Source organism: Vanacampus margaritifer, chromosome 19 (genome assembly GCF_051991255.1).
Source record: "Vanacampus margaritifer isolate UIUO_Vmar chromosome 19, RoL_Vmar_1.0, whole genome shotgun sequence".
NCBI classification, from domain to species: Eukaryota; Metazoa; Chordata; class Actinopteri; order Syngnathiformes; family Syngnathidae; genus Vanacampus; species Vanacampus margaritifer.
In genome coordinates, this window is record NC_135450.1 from 13,247,496 (window position 1) to 13,266,249 (window position 18,754).

The following is an 18,754-nucleotide window of genomic DNA, read 5'->3' on the forward strand; positions in this document are numbered from 1 at the left end:
CAAGGGTCGAATACAGGACTAAAATAACGCAATGGCCCAACCACAACGTACATTTGGATGTGTTTAAGCAATCGACTTTTTCTAATAGAGATCTGCACCCATTTTTTTTTTATTCCTGGCCAATGTCCCAACCATCCACAAAGGGCAGTGACCCTGAACAACACACAATTATTATTATTATTATATGGAAAATGGCCGTAGAGTGTCAGCAATCATCAACAAATGGTCGAGATCGAGGTCTGAACGAAATCCCGCCCGCCCCCTCTCACCCTCAGCCCTTCCTCTCGGTGATGCTGAACAAAGGCTCCCTGGAGGTGCTGGTGTACACGGGCAGCCACAGCCTGCGCCGAGTCGTCCGACGGCCCGAGCAAGGCAGCCTGAGCGACGGGCGCGAACACTCGCTGCGCATCGAGAGATTACCTGGCAGGTCGTTTGCGGTTCAAGTGGACGAGGAGCCAAAGAGGGAGTCGCCGCTTCCCAACGACCAGCCAATCGTCTTGCAGCGCGTCTTCCTGGGCGGGATTCCCTCCGAGGTGGAGCAGACGTCCAACAGGGCCAACGTCCCATTCCAGGGATGCATCTGGAATCTCATGGTCAACTCTGTGTAAGTCTTTCCCATCCCCGTTTTGACGTTCACTTTTCACTTGGTTACACCTCAGATGTTGACGTGAGATCCCACAAATTGATCCGTCCAAGCGCATCGACATATTGATGAGTCTCATTGTGCCCGATTGTCCATCTCTCACCTCACTTCGCCCCGATTAACCCCGCCCCTCCCCATCTGACGCCTCTTTGTCCCCCAGCGGTCCTCCAACACTGGCTGGCTGCCGAACGGTCATGTAGATTTGACCTGCGTTGACCTGCGCTGGTTATTGATTTTGCATGTATAGGCCAGGCTAAAAGTGAAATGGACATTTTGAATGATTGCGTTCTGAGGAAGAATACGAATGCAAATGTCAAAAATAAAAATAATAATAAAATTAAGTGTTTTTATTTAGTCAAATTAGCTGCACAAAATAAATCATACTTTAAGGATTTACAGTGATTTTGTTTATCTAATTGTAGCTATCTAATTATTTATATTTAGTAGAGGTGCAATGTTTAATCGACGACTTATCGATTAATCAATTAATTGTTTAGTTACCTTTTTGATTAGAAATACTCCAAATCCTTAGAAATTCCGCTTCCCAACAGCAAATATTTGAGTCTTTGTGAATTTTTTTTACTTTAGCAAACAATGTTGATCATTTTTGCCCATTTTCCGACACGTTACAGGCCAAACCAGTAACGGAATCATAATTAACTAATTTGCTCCCAAAAACGCATAAATACGTTCTATTTTTAATGTTTCAAGTGTCCCAAAGACGTATTTATATTCATATATTTTTATGTTTTTTCTATGCTAGAGCATACAGAAGGCTTTGAGAACGGGTGAAGCAATGGTAGTAATTACAAAAAGGGCCAGCAGGTGGCAGCAGAGTATAAGAGATCAACCAGGGCCATGTTGCAAAAACCTGTTTTTCCCACAGTTCTAAACAAATTTGTGAATAATGATGAAACTTACCTATATTGTAATGCTAATTGCTGCAAAACGGAAACAGATAGAAATACACTTTTTTCCTGTTGAAAGAAGAGACTAAATCTTTCTTTTGGTAGGTTCCATGTTTACACAGCAATAGAACAGAATATTCTGTGGGCCTTGCATAATCAGTCAAAATCCAGTAAAACAGCCGGGAGCGAAGGGGGTTGCTTCAGTGAAAATGGCTGGGAGTGAATGAGTTCATTTATTTTTTCTGCACTGTTAATTTGAAATAATGTATTGTTTTTTTTTTTTAATAAAGGTATGAAAATTCGATTTTTTTCCCATCCAATTCATCAAGAAAATAATCAACAAATTAATTGCTTATTAGAATAATTGTTTTTGCAGTCCTATTTTTTTTGTCTCAAGTCGGTTTTAGTTTAAACCTCTTCTATTTGTTTTATATCTTTGCTACTTATTCTTCATGAGTGTAGAAATGTCGTTTTTTTTTTTTTTTCAAACTGTCCATTTTCTTCACGTTGTCAAAGAAGCCCGTAAATTGAGAAACTTTTTTTTTTTTTTTTTTTACCCCCATGTCACTTTAAGTATGTTGCTACATCAACCCTCACTCTTTTTTTTTTATTTTTTTTTTTTTAATGCTTTAATTTAAATGTTTTTTGTTCATTTTAAGATTTGTTTGTTTTTACTCCTTTCAAACATTTTCCCGGCCATTCAACTGTTAACGCGTTGCTGTCCCTCTGCCAGTCTGTCAGACTTCTCCCAGGCGGTGTCGTTTGAAAACGCCGAAATCGGCCAGTGTCCCAGCCTGGCCCCGCTCCTCCCTCTTCCATATCCGACAGAAGCGGACGAGAAGGAAGAAGAAGCGGCCAAACCGCAGCGCCCCGCGCCGACTCCTCCTCCGCCTGCTACGTGGCCGCCTCAACTTCCTGCCGTGAGTCGTCCAAAACCAAAGACACGTTACACACTAAGGCCCGTTTGTCGACACGAATATCAAAACAATATCGCTGACTCCACTAGCCTTTCCGTGTTAGCTTAGCGCGCCGTCGCGCTGCACTTGCACAGCCCCAATTAACTGTTCTTTATGGTCCCTTTAGCCTTGAGCCACTAAACTCCGCCTCCAGCATTCACGCCGATGCGCAAGCTAACTGTGCATGCCGGCTATGCTTTATGGGCCTGCGGGAGCTAAAGCGCTAGCCAAGACGCTAAGAGTAAAACGTGGCACGTCGATACATCACACGGAGAAACGCAACAAAATGGTTTCCGGGCATCATTTGCATGGCTCATGCTGCTGCTGATTTGAAGGGGGGCGTGGCTACATGTCATGTGCTTCCTGGCTGTATGGTGTAATCGCTTCCTTCCCGCTTCCCGACGACGGACAGGAGCCCACGGCACTTGTCGCACCGGCTGCCGCACCTACTGCCACGCCTACTTCTGCTGAAGCTCCGCCCACTGCTGACACGGTATACACACTTGCACGACACTTTTTTTTTTTTTTGTCCCCCAGAGTAGGATTCGTCACAGTAGGTACACTTGCACAATCAAATGATATCCAGATGTCAAGACGAAATTGACAAACTAAATTAAAGCAAAACTCCAGCAGTTGTGATTCTTTGCACACAGCGGAGAGAATGTTCCCGTGTTCCCGACCCGACTGCTTCGATTTTAGAATATTTGATTTCAAAATGTGGCCGGTTAATTTTTTCCACGTGGGTGGCGCATCAAAAAAGTCATGACAAGTTACGTTTTGGTGAGTTAAAGAAAAGCCACGAAGAGATGAGAAAATATGCAAAGACGTTAGCATTGGCTAAAGCTTGGACATCATTTTTTAGTCCAAACTTTACGGAATCAATTATATTCAGTTTTGAAGATTTACTCTTAGAAAATATTCAAAACTTTATTTAATATAATTTAGTGTATATATAAATAAAAATGTAATATAACCATATCATTAAATGTAAATATGTTTGATATAAGTATATAAGTAAGAGTACTGAACTTATCAGTAGTCATCGATATCAAGCACCGATACCACTAGTAGGCCTACTTAGTTTTTAAATTTTCCCCCAAAAATACAATGACAGATAACTTTAAAGAAGCACTTACAGTGGGGTAAAAAAAAAAAAGTATTTGGCCAAAATCCAATAGGAAGTCAAGTGGTGATTTTGTGGATCTAAAATAATGGAGCAAAAACAAAAGTGTTGTGTTTATATTTTTGTTGAGTATATTATTATTATTATTTGGGCTGGGGGGAAAAAGTCAACCAGAGAAAGTGATTGATACAAAAATTTGGACCTCGAAAAAGGGGTTATTACCTGAATAGTCCATATGATAATCAATTATTTCTACATTTGTTAGTGACCGCACTAGTTGTTATTATTCATAATCATTCATATGATTATGGATTCATGATGAAATGATGCAGGTGTACGTATGGCTGCTCTGCGAATGCGGTTCATCTCGACTTTAAAAGAGGCGACAAAGCGACGGGGAAAAATGGATATTCATAATCCTGTGAGGGCAATTAGTGATAATAGAATCATCTCACGTGTCCTAAACTTTACACAGTTGCGGCTCAAAGAGCGTAAAGAGGTTGAAAAGAGTGTTAAGGCATGTAATGAGCCCTCATTTACAGTACGAGGAACAACGGCAAAGTCTTTGAGTGATCCTCTCTGGAGTAATAAAACATTTTGGGGCCAAAGATAATAACTGGCAGCCGCTGTAAAAAGTGACTCATTTGCATTTTCTAAAGGAAACCTGATGGCAGCGCACACACACAAATACATATTCATACATCCACATCCAAAGTCCTGCCTTAATGACTTGACATTGAATCGTCGTGACCTCCAAGACGAGCCGAGCCGCTCTGAATGGACGAGCGTCGCCCCATTGTTAGCCCGATGGAAAGCCACGGAGGAGATGAGAGAGAGAAAGGGAGGAGAATAAAAGAGGACGGGAGGAGAAGAAGACGACGACGACGAGGGGCCCGGCCAATGACGAAGACGAGGAAAGGACTCTTTCTGAAGACGGCGGCGGCGGCGGCTTGTGCTGCTTCTTTTTTTTTTTTTTTTTTCGTCGGCTTAATGGAAAGCCGCAGGAGAGGCAGCGAGAGCGAGAGAGCGTCTTTTGTTGTAAGGAGGCTGGTGGAGGTGGAGAAAGAAGAAAGGCAGAGGTTGAGCAGGAGCGGATATGAAGACAGAGCACGATAAGAGGCGAGTGGCGGCGCTAACAAAGCAAGGTCGCCGTGCGGGGAATGTCTTCACTTGAAAGGGAACAAGAGACCAGAAGAGATTAAGATACACACACACACAGGCCTGGGCATAGGTGAACTAGGCGGTCGCCTAGGGCACCATCTAGTGGAGGGGGCGCCAAATTACAGGGCAAAAAAATAAATATATATATATTTTTTTTTTAATCCCCAAAAACATTTACGATGAAAAAGTCCAAGCCGTCAGGTGCTGCATTCAGAAAGCGACGGATGGAGGAGGAAAAACGGGCCCAGGTTCGAGAATAAAAACAAACATGAAAATAGGGTTAGCTTCTTAGCTTGTAGCTTGTCCATTACATCTTTGCTACTAAGCTCGTTAACTACGCAAATTTATACAAGATAATAACGGCGTGCTGGTTTAATGTAAATAAATATAAAGTAAAGGCATACTTTTTTTTATTTGTAGTTGTCTGAAAAAATCTTTCAAAATTTGATACCAATAGCAATCATTAGTAGTTAAGGAGGACGAGAGTTGATTATTGGAGCCAATATTCATTTGCAGTAAAAAATAAACTCCAATAAAATATTTACATAAAATTTTTTGAATAATACAAACTGACACTATTACAAAACATTACATTTTTTTTCTTTTTTTTTAATCTAAGACGGTAGACATTTTTCTGTTTTTGTATATTACGTTCTGTTTCCAAATTTTGGCAAAATTTGAGTTTCTTTTAATAGTTGAAATAAAAGCAGAAAATTCAGGGAGAGGAGAATCTTAGAACATTAATCGAAAGAAGAAAAAAATAAAATAAAATTCCATGACTTTTACCCAATTTTAAGATGGTTTGTTATTGGCAGGCCGATGTATATTGGCGTGACAAGTGAGGCAGCCGACTGAATCTTGTTTATAGCCGTAGATGTAAAAAAAAAAATTCAATTCAATTCAACTTTATTTATAAAGCACTTTAAAACAACCATTGCTGCATACAAATGCTGCAGATGGAGTCATGCATTAAAGACGGGTGTAAAATAAATAAATATATTTTTTAAGTAGGTAAGTAAATGAAAGACATTATATAAATTAATAACGCAAGATAAATGAATAAGTCAATAAAATTCAAAGTGTTCAGACAAGGTGAGACTGGACAGAAAAATGAAAGGATGAGGAAAAGGGACACGAGCAAATAGCGAGGCAAGATTGTATTGCAATACTGACATCTTGTGGCCACACATTAAACTACAACTAATACGGACAATGTTGCCTCGTGTCTTTTCTGACCTTTTTTGCTTCAATCTCCAGGACGCGTGCCCCTCAGCCGTGGCCCCCGTAGCACTGGAGAAGTCCTACCAGTTCGGACTGGGCAGGAACAGTCACATGAGCTTCGCCTTCGATGACGCCAAAGTGAGAGAAAGGTTCGGATTTAGACGCGCCAGACTCGACGAACCGACCTACTGGGACTGTTTTTAAAAAATGTGCAAAAAAAAATGTGCGTCAGGTTGATTTTGGAGTTTGAGCTGAGGACCCAGGAGGAGTCGGGACTGGTTCTCTACATGGCCAGGATCAACCACGCCGACTTTGTCTCCATTCAGGTAACGTGTCGAAAACACAAGTTGTTTCCATGACAACACAGATAATAAATAGCGAGTGTAACTGTGCTGGTGCAGATCAAGGACGGGCAGGTGTGCTTAGGTTATGACCTGGGTCATGGCAACACATCTGGATGCGTCCCCTTCTCCATCAATGACGGCAACTGGCATAAGGTGGGACACATTGTCACATGATACATTCACCTCCAACTGACCATTTAATTATTATTATTATTGTTTTAATTCTCTCAGATCCGCGTAGCTCGCAGCAAGCAGAGGGCCGTCCTGGTGGTGGACGGGCGTTACAGCAAGCAGATGATTAGCCCCAAAAAGGTTTTCATTTTTAGAATGATTTTATGACCAAATATGTCACAAAAAAAAACATGTTGACATGTTGCTTTAATATGTTCACTTGCGTGTCATTTCCAGGCTGACCTTTTAGACGTGGTGGGCACGTTGTATGTTGGCGGTCTGCCGCACAACTACACCACCAAGAGGATTGGACCGGTAATGCAACACAAAGCTAAATTACAGACGGGCAAATGTAGTGAGTTCATTCTAAGATGGCAAACTTTTGTTTTTAGATCCTTTACAGCATCAACGGGTGCGTGCGGCGGTTGAAGATGGTTGGCGGTCCTGTCAGCACAAAAGCTGCCACGCCGGGTAAAAATACTTTCCAGCTGCAAAATGTGTTGCAACTTCATTTGACTCCTTCTGTGCGTGCATTATAATCCCGCCCCTTTTTGTCCCAGGTCGTACCGAGGCGCTCACCGAAGACTTTAAGCTTGACATGGCGACGCCGACGTCCAGTCACATGGTCGGAAGGTGCTTTGCTGCCACCGAGCCTGGAACTTATTTTGACGGAAGCGGATACTTGAAAGCGGGTGAGATGATGCCTTGTTTTTTTTTATTTCATTTTTTTTGTATTTTAATTATATTTATTATTATTATTAATTTACATATTATTTTTCTATTATTTATTTTAATCATTTTTTCCATTTTATTTTAATTGTACTTGATTTAATTTGTAATTGACACATTGTTTCCATTTGCAGTGTCCAGCTACCGAGTGGGTCTCGACGTGTCCATCGCATTGGAGTTCAGAACCAGCAGACTGAACGGCGTCCTTTTGACCGTCAGTAACCAAGGCAACGATGGACTTGGTCTGGAGATTGTTCAGGGCCAGGTTGGATGAATCTTTTCAGATTATACAAAAATGAACAAAAACTAGGAAATTGAAAGATAAATGATGTGAAAATGACTAATTATTAATTTTTAGAATGATAAATGAATAAAAAGAAAACTTGAACTGCAATTAATTACGGCATATATATAAAAAAAAAAAAACAAACTCTAAACGCATTGTTAAAAGAAAAACGAACTGAATACAAAAATAAAGTCAAAACAAAATAAAAAGTAACCCTAATGAAAAGTTGCAAAGTGTTATAACCCCGCCCCCCTGACATCACATTTCTCTCCGCCAGCTGCTCTTCCACGTGGACAACGGCGCCGGCCGCATCACGGCGCTGCACGTGCCCGACGGCGACGGCTTCTGCGACGGCCGCTGGCACGCCGTGGTCGCCAACAAGGTTCGCCACAGGGTGGAGCTGCTGGTGGACGGCAAGCAGAGCCAAGCGCAGAGTCCCAACGCGCGCTCCAACACCTGCGACACCAACGACCCCATCTACGTGGGAGGCTACCCGGGTAGGACGCTAATACACAAACGTTACACTAAGATGGACTGGAAGTTTTGCAAAATGGGTCTTTTTTTTTCCAGGTCCATTCTGTGCTCCCCTTTTAAGGCAGCACAGTTTGGGCCTTGTTTTTCCCCCCCTGCTTTTTTACATCTAAGAATCTTGGGGCGCTAACTAGCAATCCACCAGGCTCCCTGCCTTTCCTACCGTCTTAATTTTCATGTTTCTCGGCTGACAAATTTCTTGAACGTTTTTGACCTACTTGAAAAGGCGGAAACTCATCGTTGCCGCATGTCTCGTCCAGACGGCGTTCGTCAGGTCGCCCTGTCCAGCCGCACGTCCTTCAGAGGTTGCATGAGGAACCTGAAGATCAGCAAAGCCTCCAAGATCATGGAAGTGCACTTCAACAAGGCTCTGGAAGTCAAAGGAGTCCAACCGCTCTCGTGTCCCGCCGGCGCCGCTTAAAATGGAGCAGGGCCATTTTCACCAGTAAGACGATCATATTTTGTCTATTAATGAATGTCATTATTTTTCATGAACAATGAATACTTTAAATGTTGCCACTTGCTTGTCAACTGAAGATGATGTCACCTCGGGAAACGGGTAATGACCAATCATGGCTCAGTTTGCTGGCCAAAGCCAGAAAACAGGTGAGCCGTGATTGCTCGTTACCGACTTCCTCAGCACAGGTGATGATGTCCTCTTCAGTGGACAGCAAGTGGGGAAAAAAAAAAAAACTGGTTTTAAAGGTATTGATTGTACGTGAAAAATAATAAAGTTATCACATTCTTATCGCTGAAAATGGCTCAATGGATCAAGTAATTCCCAAAAAAATAATTAGATACTGACTTCGATGCAGCTTGTCTGAATAAATAAATATGTAATGGCTCCTTACCAAAGTGTAACAACAATGTACTATTTTGTGTGGTCGTGCCATTACACCACATTCACTGCCATTTTTGTGAAATTCACTTGACTACAACATTAACAAATATTGTGTCTTCACAAAAAAAAAATCAGGGGTATTAATTTAACATCAATACTTCAAATTCACAATATGATCATCAACAACTATAGTTACAACAATAATACAGTACATTTCATGGTGATCTTAGAGTCTAAAAACCAATTCATGTGTTTTACTTTTTACTCTAACTCACACTTGGCTTCTCCTGCTTGTTTCTTGCTGTGCAATTCACCACATTTTGAAAAGGTGCTACATAAATGAATAAAGCTTGATTTGTTGACTGGCAGTCTTTGGGATGCAATATCTGTACAGATAATATTAGTTCATTTAATTTGAGGAATAGTCTTGTTTAATTCATTACGATATATAATTAATACAGATCCACAAGAAGGATGCTTAAGGTACAGCAAAATGATTTTTTTACATGCACCTCAATTAATTTCCAGTAGATGGCGCTGCTGCCATAGCTATGCGTTTCTGCGTTTAATTTGTCACACGTGACACTAAATAGAGGAAATACTGCCTTTGTTTTTATTAAAGGTTTTTAGTCTTGGCCTCCATAAATGTCTAGCACATTTTTAACATGATTAGCTTCAATATAATGTACATTATCCTCCTGTTACTTGGATAAAGATTAAAAAGAAAATGTCCACACACAAAAAAACAAAAAAAACTTTTGCTCCTTGTCTTTAATAATAAGACAAATTGTAATTTTGTGCATTCCTCTTTTTATTATCACGCTCTTCTTGACATAATGTTGGAGATTGGCCCACTATATTCAAAGCTGTGCATGAAGTGGAATGTTTGGAAGATTTGAATCCACTGGAAAGTACCAACGTGCTCGTGATCACAATACAGTCGAGTTGAATTTGTACTTTTACCTTCGCCGTTTGCGCAATGTTCCAGCGGATGAGTGGGCGCTCATCCGGAATATTTTCCCTGTCAATCAACGGGCCTCCGTCCTCCATGGCGGGTCGAACGCCGGCATTCATCTCATTAAGCTGTCAGCCAAAGGTTCATTTTCTTCACATCAATTAAAGTAAACGTCTCGCCGCCGTAGAAACGCGAGTAGCACAAGAACCCAGCCAGGTGGTCTTAAATGATTACCACTTACTTTAGTACTTTCTTTTTTTTTTCTTTCACTGTCTTGCACTGTCACTCTTGCTGTCCATGAGTCAGCTCCGATGATTTATTGCATGCTGTCGGCCTTCTTGAGCTCATCTGGCGAGAGTTATGAAGCGCGGCGGTGGCGGTGGCGGCGGCGGTCCGCGCCGGCAGTCGGACGCCCTCACGGCCTGCAGCGCAACAGCCCACACGCGCACGCCAGCGTCCTTTGGGTGCCGCGCAGCCACATCCCAGTCCAGACCTCGTCAGGACGACTGCATGAGGCCCGTTAGACGTTTGCCGGTTAACGACTTGCCCTTGGAAGACACAATTGGGAAAATGTTTGTTTGCGTTGATATTGTGCCGGGTGCAAATGTGAATTCTCACCACACTGCGTGTGAACTTCTCCAGCGAGGTCCGTCGACCCTGCTCTGTTTCCAGCTGTCGGAAGAGAATGATCAATATGAGAGGGGGGACTACTGTAGGATCATTTCTAAACAAAAGGGGGCGCCATATGCAATAAGAACTTCTTTTTTTATTTATTTCTAAATCATGAGATACAAAAAAAAAAAAAAGAACATTACTGACGATAGCTTATATTTTTTTGATATACTGGACTATACAATTTATTTTATTTTTTGATTATAAATGACGATTTTTATGAGTCCCACTATACATTGTGGTTTGAAAATGTCTCACTATTAGATTTTTTTTCTTTTTTTTAAACCCGACTAGAAATCATGTATTTTTAATCCCATTTCAAAATGTTTCTTTTTTTTTGTCTGATTATACGTCATTTTTTTTCCCGCGTTATACCTCGTCATACCAACAAAATGACTTTGCATTATGTCTTGATTGTGCTTTAAAATTATTTATAAAAATAAATGTCTTACTATACATGTTTTACAGCATGTCTTTTTTTTTTGTGTCGGATTATAAATGATAATGTTTTATTAGTCCCACTATATACCGTGGTTGGAAAATGCCTCTATATATTTTTTTTTTTTTGGTTTATTCTGTCTATAAAATCATCATATTTTTCGTCTGGTTGAAAATCATGCCATTTAAAAAATTCTTCTTTTTTTTTTTTCGGCCTGATTATACATCATGCCATTTTTTTAACTCATTTTCCCCCACTTCCACATGGGAGAGAATATGGCCTTTTATATATATTTTTTATGACATGATGCACAGTGAGACTAAAAATACAACACACAACGAACGGTGGGTGTGTCAAAAGTATGGAAGGGAGAAAACCCAGATAAGTAAAAAAAAATGGCTTATTTATTAACCGGACAATATGGCCCTGTATATGCATTTAAATTCCTTACCACATATGTCATCTATAAATGTCGTACTATTACAGGTACATCATGCCTTTTTTTTTTTTTTAATCCTTACATTGTTTTTGAAAATTTCTTAGTAAACATAATGTACGTTGTCTTTAAAAATGCCTTAGTATACACTTTTGTTTGTCCTGTGTTGTCATGTAACTGTCATGAACCTTCTTTCTCGAGTTCAGCAGGTCCTGGTAGACGTTGGAGCGCAGGAAGCGAGTGTAGCTGTCGCTCTTCATCAGCTTGTAGATGTGATCCTGAACACGAGGCACAGATGGAGGGAAAACTCATTTGCAAATGAACGCCAATCCAGTCATTGTAAGAATTGCATTCCAATGGGATACCCCCCCCCCCCCCGCCTCCCCCCTCCCAAACCTGTGCGTCCTCATAGCTGTAGCGTCCAGGATCTTTGAGGTTGTGGCTGGTGCGCTCGTAGCTGTGAGAGTCCAAATTGATGGAACTGGGAGCCCCCTCGGCCAAAAACTCGGCCCAGATCTCCTGGGCTCTCTGTGCTACTTCCTGCTGTGGGATTCTCTTCAGGTCCTGCACGGCCAACCAGAAGCTGCACAACATCCAACCCGTGAAACACTGCTCAGTGTTGATGTCATAATATCATCACGTGTAACCTAATTTGCAAATCATTCGTGCCGTTGCGCTGACCGCAGGTTTTCGGAGCTAAACTCCGACTCCAGGAACTTGAGGAAGAGATCGCGTCCCGCTGGGTCCTTCAGAGCCTCCTCCAGGGAGAAACCCCATTTCTTCACCCTCTGCTGACTCGGCTCCTTGCTTTGGGGTTGACAATGAGAGACGTTTACTTGAGAATACCAAACGTCATCTACTCTTCAGTATCGCTTTGTCAAGTCAAATGTATTGACTTTGTTTATAACCCACATAAGAGTCGAAAAGGATTTCAAAAACACATACTAGCTAGTATACAGATAGCTGATATTTAAAAGTCTTATGCAATTAAAAAAAAAAAAAAAGTCATATCATTTAAAAAAAAAAACACCATTGTCTTTCTTTCTTTCTTTTTTTAATGCCTTACTATATGGTCGTTTAAAAAAAAAAACGCCTTACTATACAAGGTCTTTTTGTCTTACTAACATGGTCCTAAAAAAATTACTTAAAAAAAAAAACGTACAGTAGTTAAAAAAAAAAAGAAACACTTTACTATACAGTCGTTAGAAAAAAAAAAATTACTATACTTGGTGGTTTAAAAATAAAATGCCTTACACATGGTTGTTCAAAAAAAAAGAAAAAAAAGCCTTATATAACAACAAGGCCATTTAAAAAATGTCTTAAAAAAAACTATATATTTAAAACAAAACAAAAAAAAAAAAAAACGTCTTATGGTCATTAAAAAAAAAGCTTACTATACATGGTCGTTTAAAAAAGGTCTTTAAAAAAACACCTTACCATGAAAAAATTTTTTAAAAACACCTTGCATCATCATTTAGAATAAAATAAATAAAACACACCACACCATACATGGTCGTTTTTTTTTTTTTTTTTTTAAAGCACTAAGGACATTTAAAAAAAAATTATATATACACATATATATATATACACACACATGGTCATTTTTTTTTGGGGGGGGGGGTTGTAAAGCACCTTACTATATATACATGGTTGTTTTTTGTTTTTGTTTTTTTAAACGCCTTACTATAAACGCCTTGGCACAGTAAAATGTTGGCATCCTGCCATGCAACCTGTTCAAAGTCTATTAGGTTGATTTCATTTCCCTCATCCCACCACTCATTCAGCACACATTCAATACTTTGGACATTGTCCTCTATTGTCTGTAACACATAAGCGGCGCTCTGTGATTCGATTTCCATTGATTAATCAGAGTGACCAGAAAAGAGCCCATTTTACTCCCAAGTAATTACCTGTAAATATCCCGCGCGGAGCTTTATGGAGCTTTTAAAATCGACTGCACTGGAGCTCCTTTTATTGTGTCTCGCTGACACTCGTTCACTGCAAAAAAGCCACTTGATTATTTATTTAAAGAACGTTTTAAGTCAGCCGCGGTGACAAGAAAATGAAGATGTATTTGTATTGTGCGAGTGCGTGTGCACTGCGGAGGTCGTCTATAAATAAATAAAAGCAAAAGAAATGATCTGAGAGAAAAAAACAATCTCAAATGACCACGTAGGTCCAAGGTTATTTTTTAGAAAAAAAAAGATGTACAAATTTTGTTCCCAAATGTGAATTGAATGATATTAATGTTTTAAATTAGTTTTGTTTTAATGATTCTGTTGTGCTGAACGTTCCGTTAGGGAATGAAAGAGGAATTTTTGGTTAAAAAATTTAAATTTGGGGGTGAATTGTGAATTTTTGGAATGAGAAAAATAATAGCCAGCAAGGATTTTTGGAATAGCAGTTTTAGTAGGCGAAAGAAAAATAGGAATAATACTATTGTGTGAATGCTGACCTTTCTCCAATGCATTGCCTTAAAGGTGTGTTTTTTTTTTTTTAACACCCAAGCAAAACTCCCCACAGAAAGTTTTTGAAACACTAGAACAGATGGTTGAAAAAGCTTTTTGGAGTGTACCTGGCCTCCGGGTCCCAATAGGATTGGTCATCACTGGTCCAGGGATTAGGCGGCTCCTGTGGTGTCACCAAGGGGTCGAACTCCAAATACTGCTCGGTGTAGCTTATCAGACTGACACAGACATCGCACGAGACGCAAGAGCAAACATGGCCGCCGTGTCATAGTTGTCATTCCGTTCTTACTATACCATATACAGTCGATTATTGTCGTTAATGCTCATGATCCATATTGTACGGCAAGTTGTTTCACGGGTTCAAGTATGTCATTTTTGAAAAGCACCAATTAACAATGATCCATTTCAGCAGGCTAAACTAGCTTAGCGCTAACTAGCTAGTACGACAGCAACGACATGGTAACCCATTCAAACTTTTTTTTTTTTTTTTCCTGGAGAAAACTTATTCTTTCTTAACAAACTTATTAAATGAACAGTCTATAGAATTTTTTTACCTTTCAGCAACTTTGGACATTTTCATACAGTGGCGATCAAGCTGAGCGTTCAGGAATAAAATCTGCAAGTGGAAAATAAGAAAGAACCCATAAATGACTTATTTAGTTATTTAGAAGATAACTTCTAAATCAATGTGACCTCTTTCTCCACGTCCTCCTTGGTTCCCTTCCTGGAGTGGTGAGAGGGAGTATGGATGGGACTTCGCGACGGCGTGCCCTCCTCTGCCAATCCGTACACCGACTGGCGCCATCGGGGGGCGATGGCGAGCATGTAGGAAACGGGAGAGACACGTTTCACTTCTTACAGTGCAGCAGCATATTTTGGAGACAAGAATGACAAGAAATGAGAAGAAACAGGATTTTTTTTTTTTTTTTTTTAAAGATACGAATCAAAACAAGTACACGGTGGTCTTGCTTGTGTTTTTAATATTACCCAGTTCATTTTCTTTTCATTTTTCAAACAAATGCAATGAAAAACATTCGTTCCAAGGTCAAACTGTGGCCATCGTAAAAACGTTATTAACTGTGGAAAAGAAATGCTTTGGAAAAGTGGACATTTGGGGGAAATGTCCTTTGAAGTGTTTTTTTTTATTTAAAAAAAAAATAAAAAATACTTGCTTGCTAATCAAGTGTGAAATTAAAACAACAAATAAGTAAATCTGCACTTCTGCGCCGCTGTTCCAGTTTGTTTGGTTAAGAAGAAGTTAAGAATAATAAAGACCAGTTGTTAAAAAAAGAAGAGAAACAAAGAAAACGGTACATATAATGTTCATTGTTGATTAACTCATTCACTGCCATTGACGGCTATAGACGTCCAAAAACCATCGGAACTATTTCTATTAGTTTTTCCACTTTTGTTAACAAGAGCATAAAAACCTTGAAAAAAAAATGATTGTACTTTTAGAACAGATATAAAATTTGTGATTAATCACGAGTTAACTAGTGAAGTCATGCGATTAATTACAATTAAAAATGTAATCGCCTGATGCCCCTAATTTTTGATAATCCTTTCTTCAAAACAAAAAAAAGATTTTAAAAATGTCTAGGTTTTCATACTCTTGTTAACAAAAGTATTTAGTATTTTCTAAATTTGAGTAAATTTTTTTTTTTTTTAAATCGCAATAATCAATTTATAGATTCGGATCGAGATTAATCGGCATTGAATCGAATCGTGATACGAATCGAATCGCCAGGTACTAGGCAATTCACACCCCTAGTCGTTACCTACTTCCTCAGCACAGATGACGTCATCTTCAGTAGACAGCAAGTGGAAACATTTCTTTATAAAGGTATTCATTTTGCATAAAAAATAATGACATTCATTCCGTACAAAATTTGAACTTTTTACTGCTGAAAATGGCTCATTGAGTCAAGTATTAAAATGACTCCTGGATTTCCAGCTTGAAAATGTTCGTCTCTTTTTAAATTGTAATTTTGTAAAGTAACTGTCGTCGGCGTACTTGACCAAGAAAAGTCATACGTTCGGGTCTGCAAGCCACCCAAAATGGCTCCCCCCAAAGCCCATTTTTTTGGCTTGGGCGTCATTCATTCCGATGCGGTACCTTCTTAACTCGATGAGGATTCTTCATGCGTCTGCATTTCCTGATGTCCATTTCTGTGGTGTTGACACATCCAGGCTGGGGAAAAAACACAGAACCTTGCTGGTCAACGCTAGAACTTTCCTCATGTCATGCGGGCGGGAGGGAGGGGGTGGTTGGGGCTCAAAAGGTGAAGGTGTGAGATAAGGTGGGCAGCAGCAGCATCAAGCTTACCACGGGCCGGTGGACATCCCAGAAGGCTCTCTCCTGGCTGTCGAGGATCTTCCTCTCGGTTTTATCCTTTTTTCTGTCAATTCTGCCGAGGAGATCAGTCGGGATGAGAAAAAAAATACGACTCCAAGATGTCCTGCTATCAGCACTCGATGAGGAGCGTCAACTACAGTTTCTTCTTTCGCCGTTTTTTTTTTTTTTTTTTTGTTATTAAAATGAATAAATGTACTGAATGTTTCTCCATCAATTTCACCCAAAGTGCAATCCGGAGCAAACAATACTCGGAATATAATCCAAGCATTGACGCAAATTTAAATGATGTCATTGCCTTTGTTTTTGGTTGCCATAGTTACGGATCCCACTTACTTGACCTGGGCCTCAGCCTGCATGTAGATGAACTCCCACTTCCTGGCAAAGGCTCTCTGGAGCCGAGCGAGGTTCTCCTGTTGAAGAAAATTGGGATTGTTATCTCAAAGGAAAGAAAAAAAAAAAAAAGTATCTCGTTGAAATGAGGATTAGTTGATTCATAAAAAGTACTTAGTCGTGACCGTGGAACTACGGAAGTTAAAAACACCTGCAAAATGTTACTACCTACCTTTACCAAAAAAAAAAAAAAAAAAAAGTATAAAATATAAAAGCCGTATTATCATTTAACCCTCCTGTTTTGTTGCGGGTCAAATTGACCCATTTGGAAAATCTAGAAAAAAACAAATTTAGGCTCAATTTTGCCTGCTGGCCTTTAAATTTTTTTTTTTGCTAAATATGGAAAACATTGCAATACATTGTGATATTATTTTGATAATTAAACATTTGAACAAATGCAACAGGAGGACTCTTCTGTGATATTTTATTCACAATTATGTCATGTCACATCCACTGGACCGTGACCTTTCAGAGGTTATTTGTCGCCCACGCTGGACAAAAGGATCAATAAATTATAGGTTGGAGGCCATATTTGGCACCTACCGCCTCGTAGTCCGCCAGCTCCAGCCTGGTCTTATTCTGCATGGTCCGCTTGCACAGATAGATGGCTGCGGGGACACGCATGGGCAATTGCAACAATTGAATGAGCTTTCATTTTTTACAGTGTACACATCCATCCATCCACTCATCCATGCATCCAACACAATCAATCATCCTGTCGATGCAAATCTTATCTGTCCCCACACTGAGACATACAACAGAATGATTGACCCTGAATGTTTGCCGTTACTTTATCGGGGTTACAGACATAATTTATTTGATTAATTTTCCAATACGCTCATTAAATTTTGTGAGAGCAGGCGATCAAATCATTTCACACAGTCACGCATCACAATAAAAACTGCAGTATGTCATAAAAGTGTTTTTTACCGTAGTCTGTGTTTTCAGGTTCCCAACAATTAGACGGCCAGAAATATGGTGCCTGTGGAAGAATGAAGAGCAAAACAAGGAGTATCGATGTCATTAGCCAAACTTTTGTTTTATTTTTGAACGTGTATTTGTTGTGAAAAATAGAGTTCTAAATTAAAAAAAATCCCCTTGAAACCATCAGGGTCAATGACTGACGTTAGATAAAAAGTATTTTCAATTTGCTACAATGAAGTAGTGAGATCCAAATTGATTTGTTTGAACAGGGCAGAATAAAAGAATAATTTAATAATATTTAGTTATTAATTATTTAAATAGGGCTAAATAATATATAATCTAATATTATTTATGTATTTATCTATTTTAAATAGGGCTGAATAAATAATTTAATATTTTTTTATTTATTATTTTAAATATGTCTGAAAAAATAATAATTTAATAATTATTATTATTTATTTATTTATTTGTTATTGAATTTAATAATAATTTTAATTACCCCCGAAACTTATCAATAGTAGGAGGGAGAACCTTTGAATGTCTCACGATTTAATTCAGATTTTTGGGTGTGTGATTCGATTCAGAATCAATTTTCGATTAAGAACGATTTTTTATTCTAAATGATTTGATTGACAATGATTTTTGCTTCAATTTATAGATGTCCAAGGAATCGTTATGATCTACTCCAGCCTGACTCGCTAATGCTAATTAGTGCGCTACTCGCGGCACTTTTATCACTCCAGTAGAAGAACAGCTCCACGCTGCAAAAAAAATTATTGGAATAACTTGATCGTGAATTTTTTCCTTCTACTCTCCAATGTGGAGACAACTAGTGTATATCGGATCGCGTGGAACCACACTGCCCTTAAGTGGCTAAATTGGGTACAACATGAACAGCGCTCCCAATAAAGGCACACACAGACAAAGAGAAGACAGTATAAAATAATTTAAATAAAATTGATTTGGGGACATTTGAAATCGATTCTGAATCGTACTAAATGAGAATCGATTTTTTGGGGCACATCTCTAATAAATAGTAATGGAGACACACAGTTTTTTGTAAAGGCCCAACCAGAGCCTAGACTTAAATCTGAGGAGCTCCTGTATTTATAGACGGCTTTTCACACATTCAGATTTGAAAATCCTGCATCAGGAGCCCGTTGACATTTTCTACCCACTCAATAACATTTACTCATCCGA

At 39.4% G+C, this 18,754-nt stretch overlaps 2 protein-coding genes across 18 annotated transcripts in view; one reads left to right on the plus strand and one right to left on the minus strand.

The window, feature by feature from the left end:
• Positions 1-12,350, plus strand: part of lama2 (laminin, alpha 2) — a 184,668-nt gene extending 172,318 nt beyond the window's left edge. For 9 of the 11 annotated variants that reach the window (XM_077553005.1, XM_077553004.1, XM_077553010.1 and 6 more), the window contains 13 exons: positions 276-604; positions 2,285-2,471; positions 2,920-3,000; positions 6,049-6,161; positions 6,245-6,338; positions 6,414-6,509; positions 6,588-6,668; positions 6,765-6,842; positions 6,920-6,998; positions 7,088-7,219; positions 7,391-7,521; positions 7,820-8,039; positions 8,334-9,305. In XM_077553005.1, coding sequence (XP_077409131.1) covers positions 276-604; positions 2,285-2,471; positions 2,920-3,000; positions 6,049-6,161; positions 6,245-6,338; positions 6,414-6,509; positions 6,588-6,668; positions 6,765-6,842; positions 6,920-6,998; positions 7,088-7,219; positions 7,391-7,521; positions 7,820-8,039; positions 8,334-8,494 — 1,782 coding nt within the window. In that variant the 3' untranslated portion in view covers positions 8,495-9,305. Of the gene's footprint in view, positions 1-275; positions 605-2,284; positions 2,472-2,919; positions 3,001-6,048; positions 6,162-6,244; positions 6,339-6,413; positions 6,510-6,587; positions 6,669-6,764; positions 6,843-6,919; positions 6,999-7,087; positions 7,220-7,390; positions 7,522-7,819; positions 8,040-8,333; positions 9,306-11,622 lie in introns of those variants that run through there. The other 2 variants (XM_077553007.1, XM_077553012.1) reach the window with 2 other exon arrangements.
• The window catches only part of LOC144039570 (regulator of G-protein signaling 6-like), a 53,980-nt gene continuing 44,933 nt past the window's right edge, over positions 9,708-18,754 (minus strand). For 6 of the 7 annotated variants that reach the window (XM_077553067.1, XM_077553062.1, XM_077553064.1 and 3 more), the window contains exons 6-18: positions 17,561-17,612; positions 17,174-17,238; positions 16,574-16,650; positions 16,211-16,292; positions 16,001-16,075; positions 14,578-14,679; positions 14,439-14,500; positions 13,992-14,102; positions 12,098-12,223; positions 11,813-11,999; positions 11,605-11,694; positions 10,488-10,541; positions 9,708-10,417 (exon numbers count right to left, since the gene is read on the minus strand). In XM_077553067.1, the coding sequence (XP_077409193.1) occupies positions 10,367-10,417; positions 10,488-10,541; positions 11,605-11,694; positions 11,813-11,999; positions 12,098-12,223; positions 13,992-14,102; positions 14,439-14,500; positions 14,578-14,679; positions 16,001-16,075; positions 16,211-16,292; positions 16,574-16,650; positions 17,174-17,238; positions 17,561-17,612 (1,134 nt within the window). In that variant the 3' untranslated portion in view covers positions 9,708-10,366. The remainder of the gene's footprint in view (positions 10,418-10,487; positions 10,542-11,604; positions 11,695-11,812; positions 12,000-12,097; positions 12,224-13,991; positions 14,103-14,438; positions 14,501-14,577; positions 14,680-16,000; positions 16,076-16,210; positions 16,293-16,573; positions 16,651-17,173; positions 17,239-17,560; positions 17,613-18,754) is intronic. The other variant, XR_013289483.1, reaches the window with a different exon arrangement.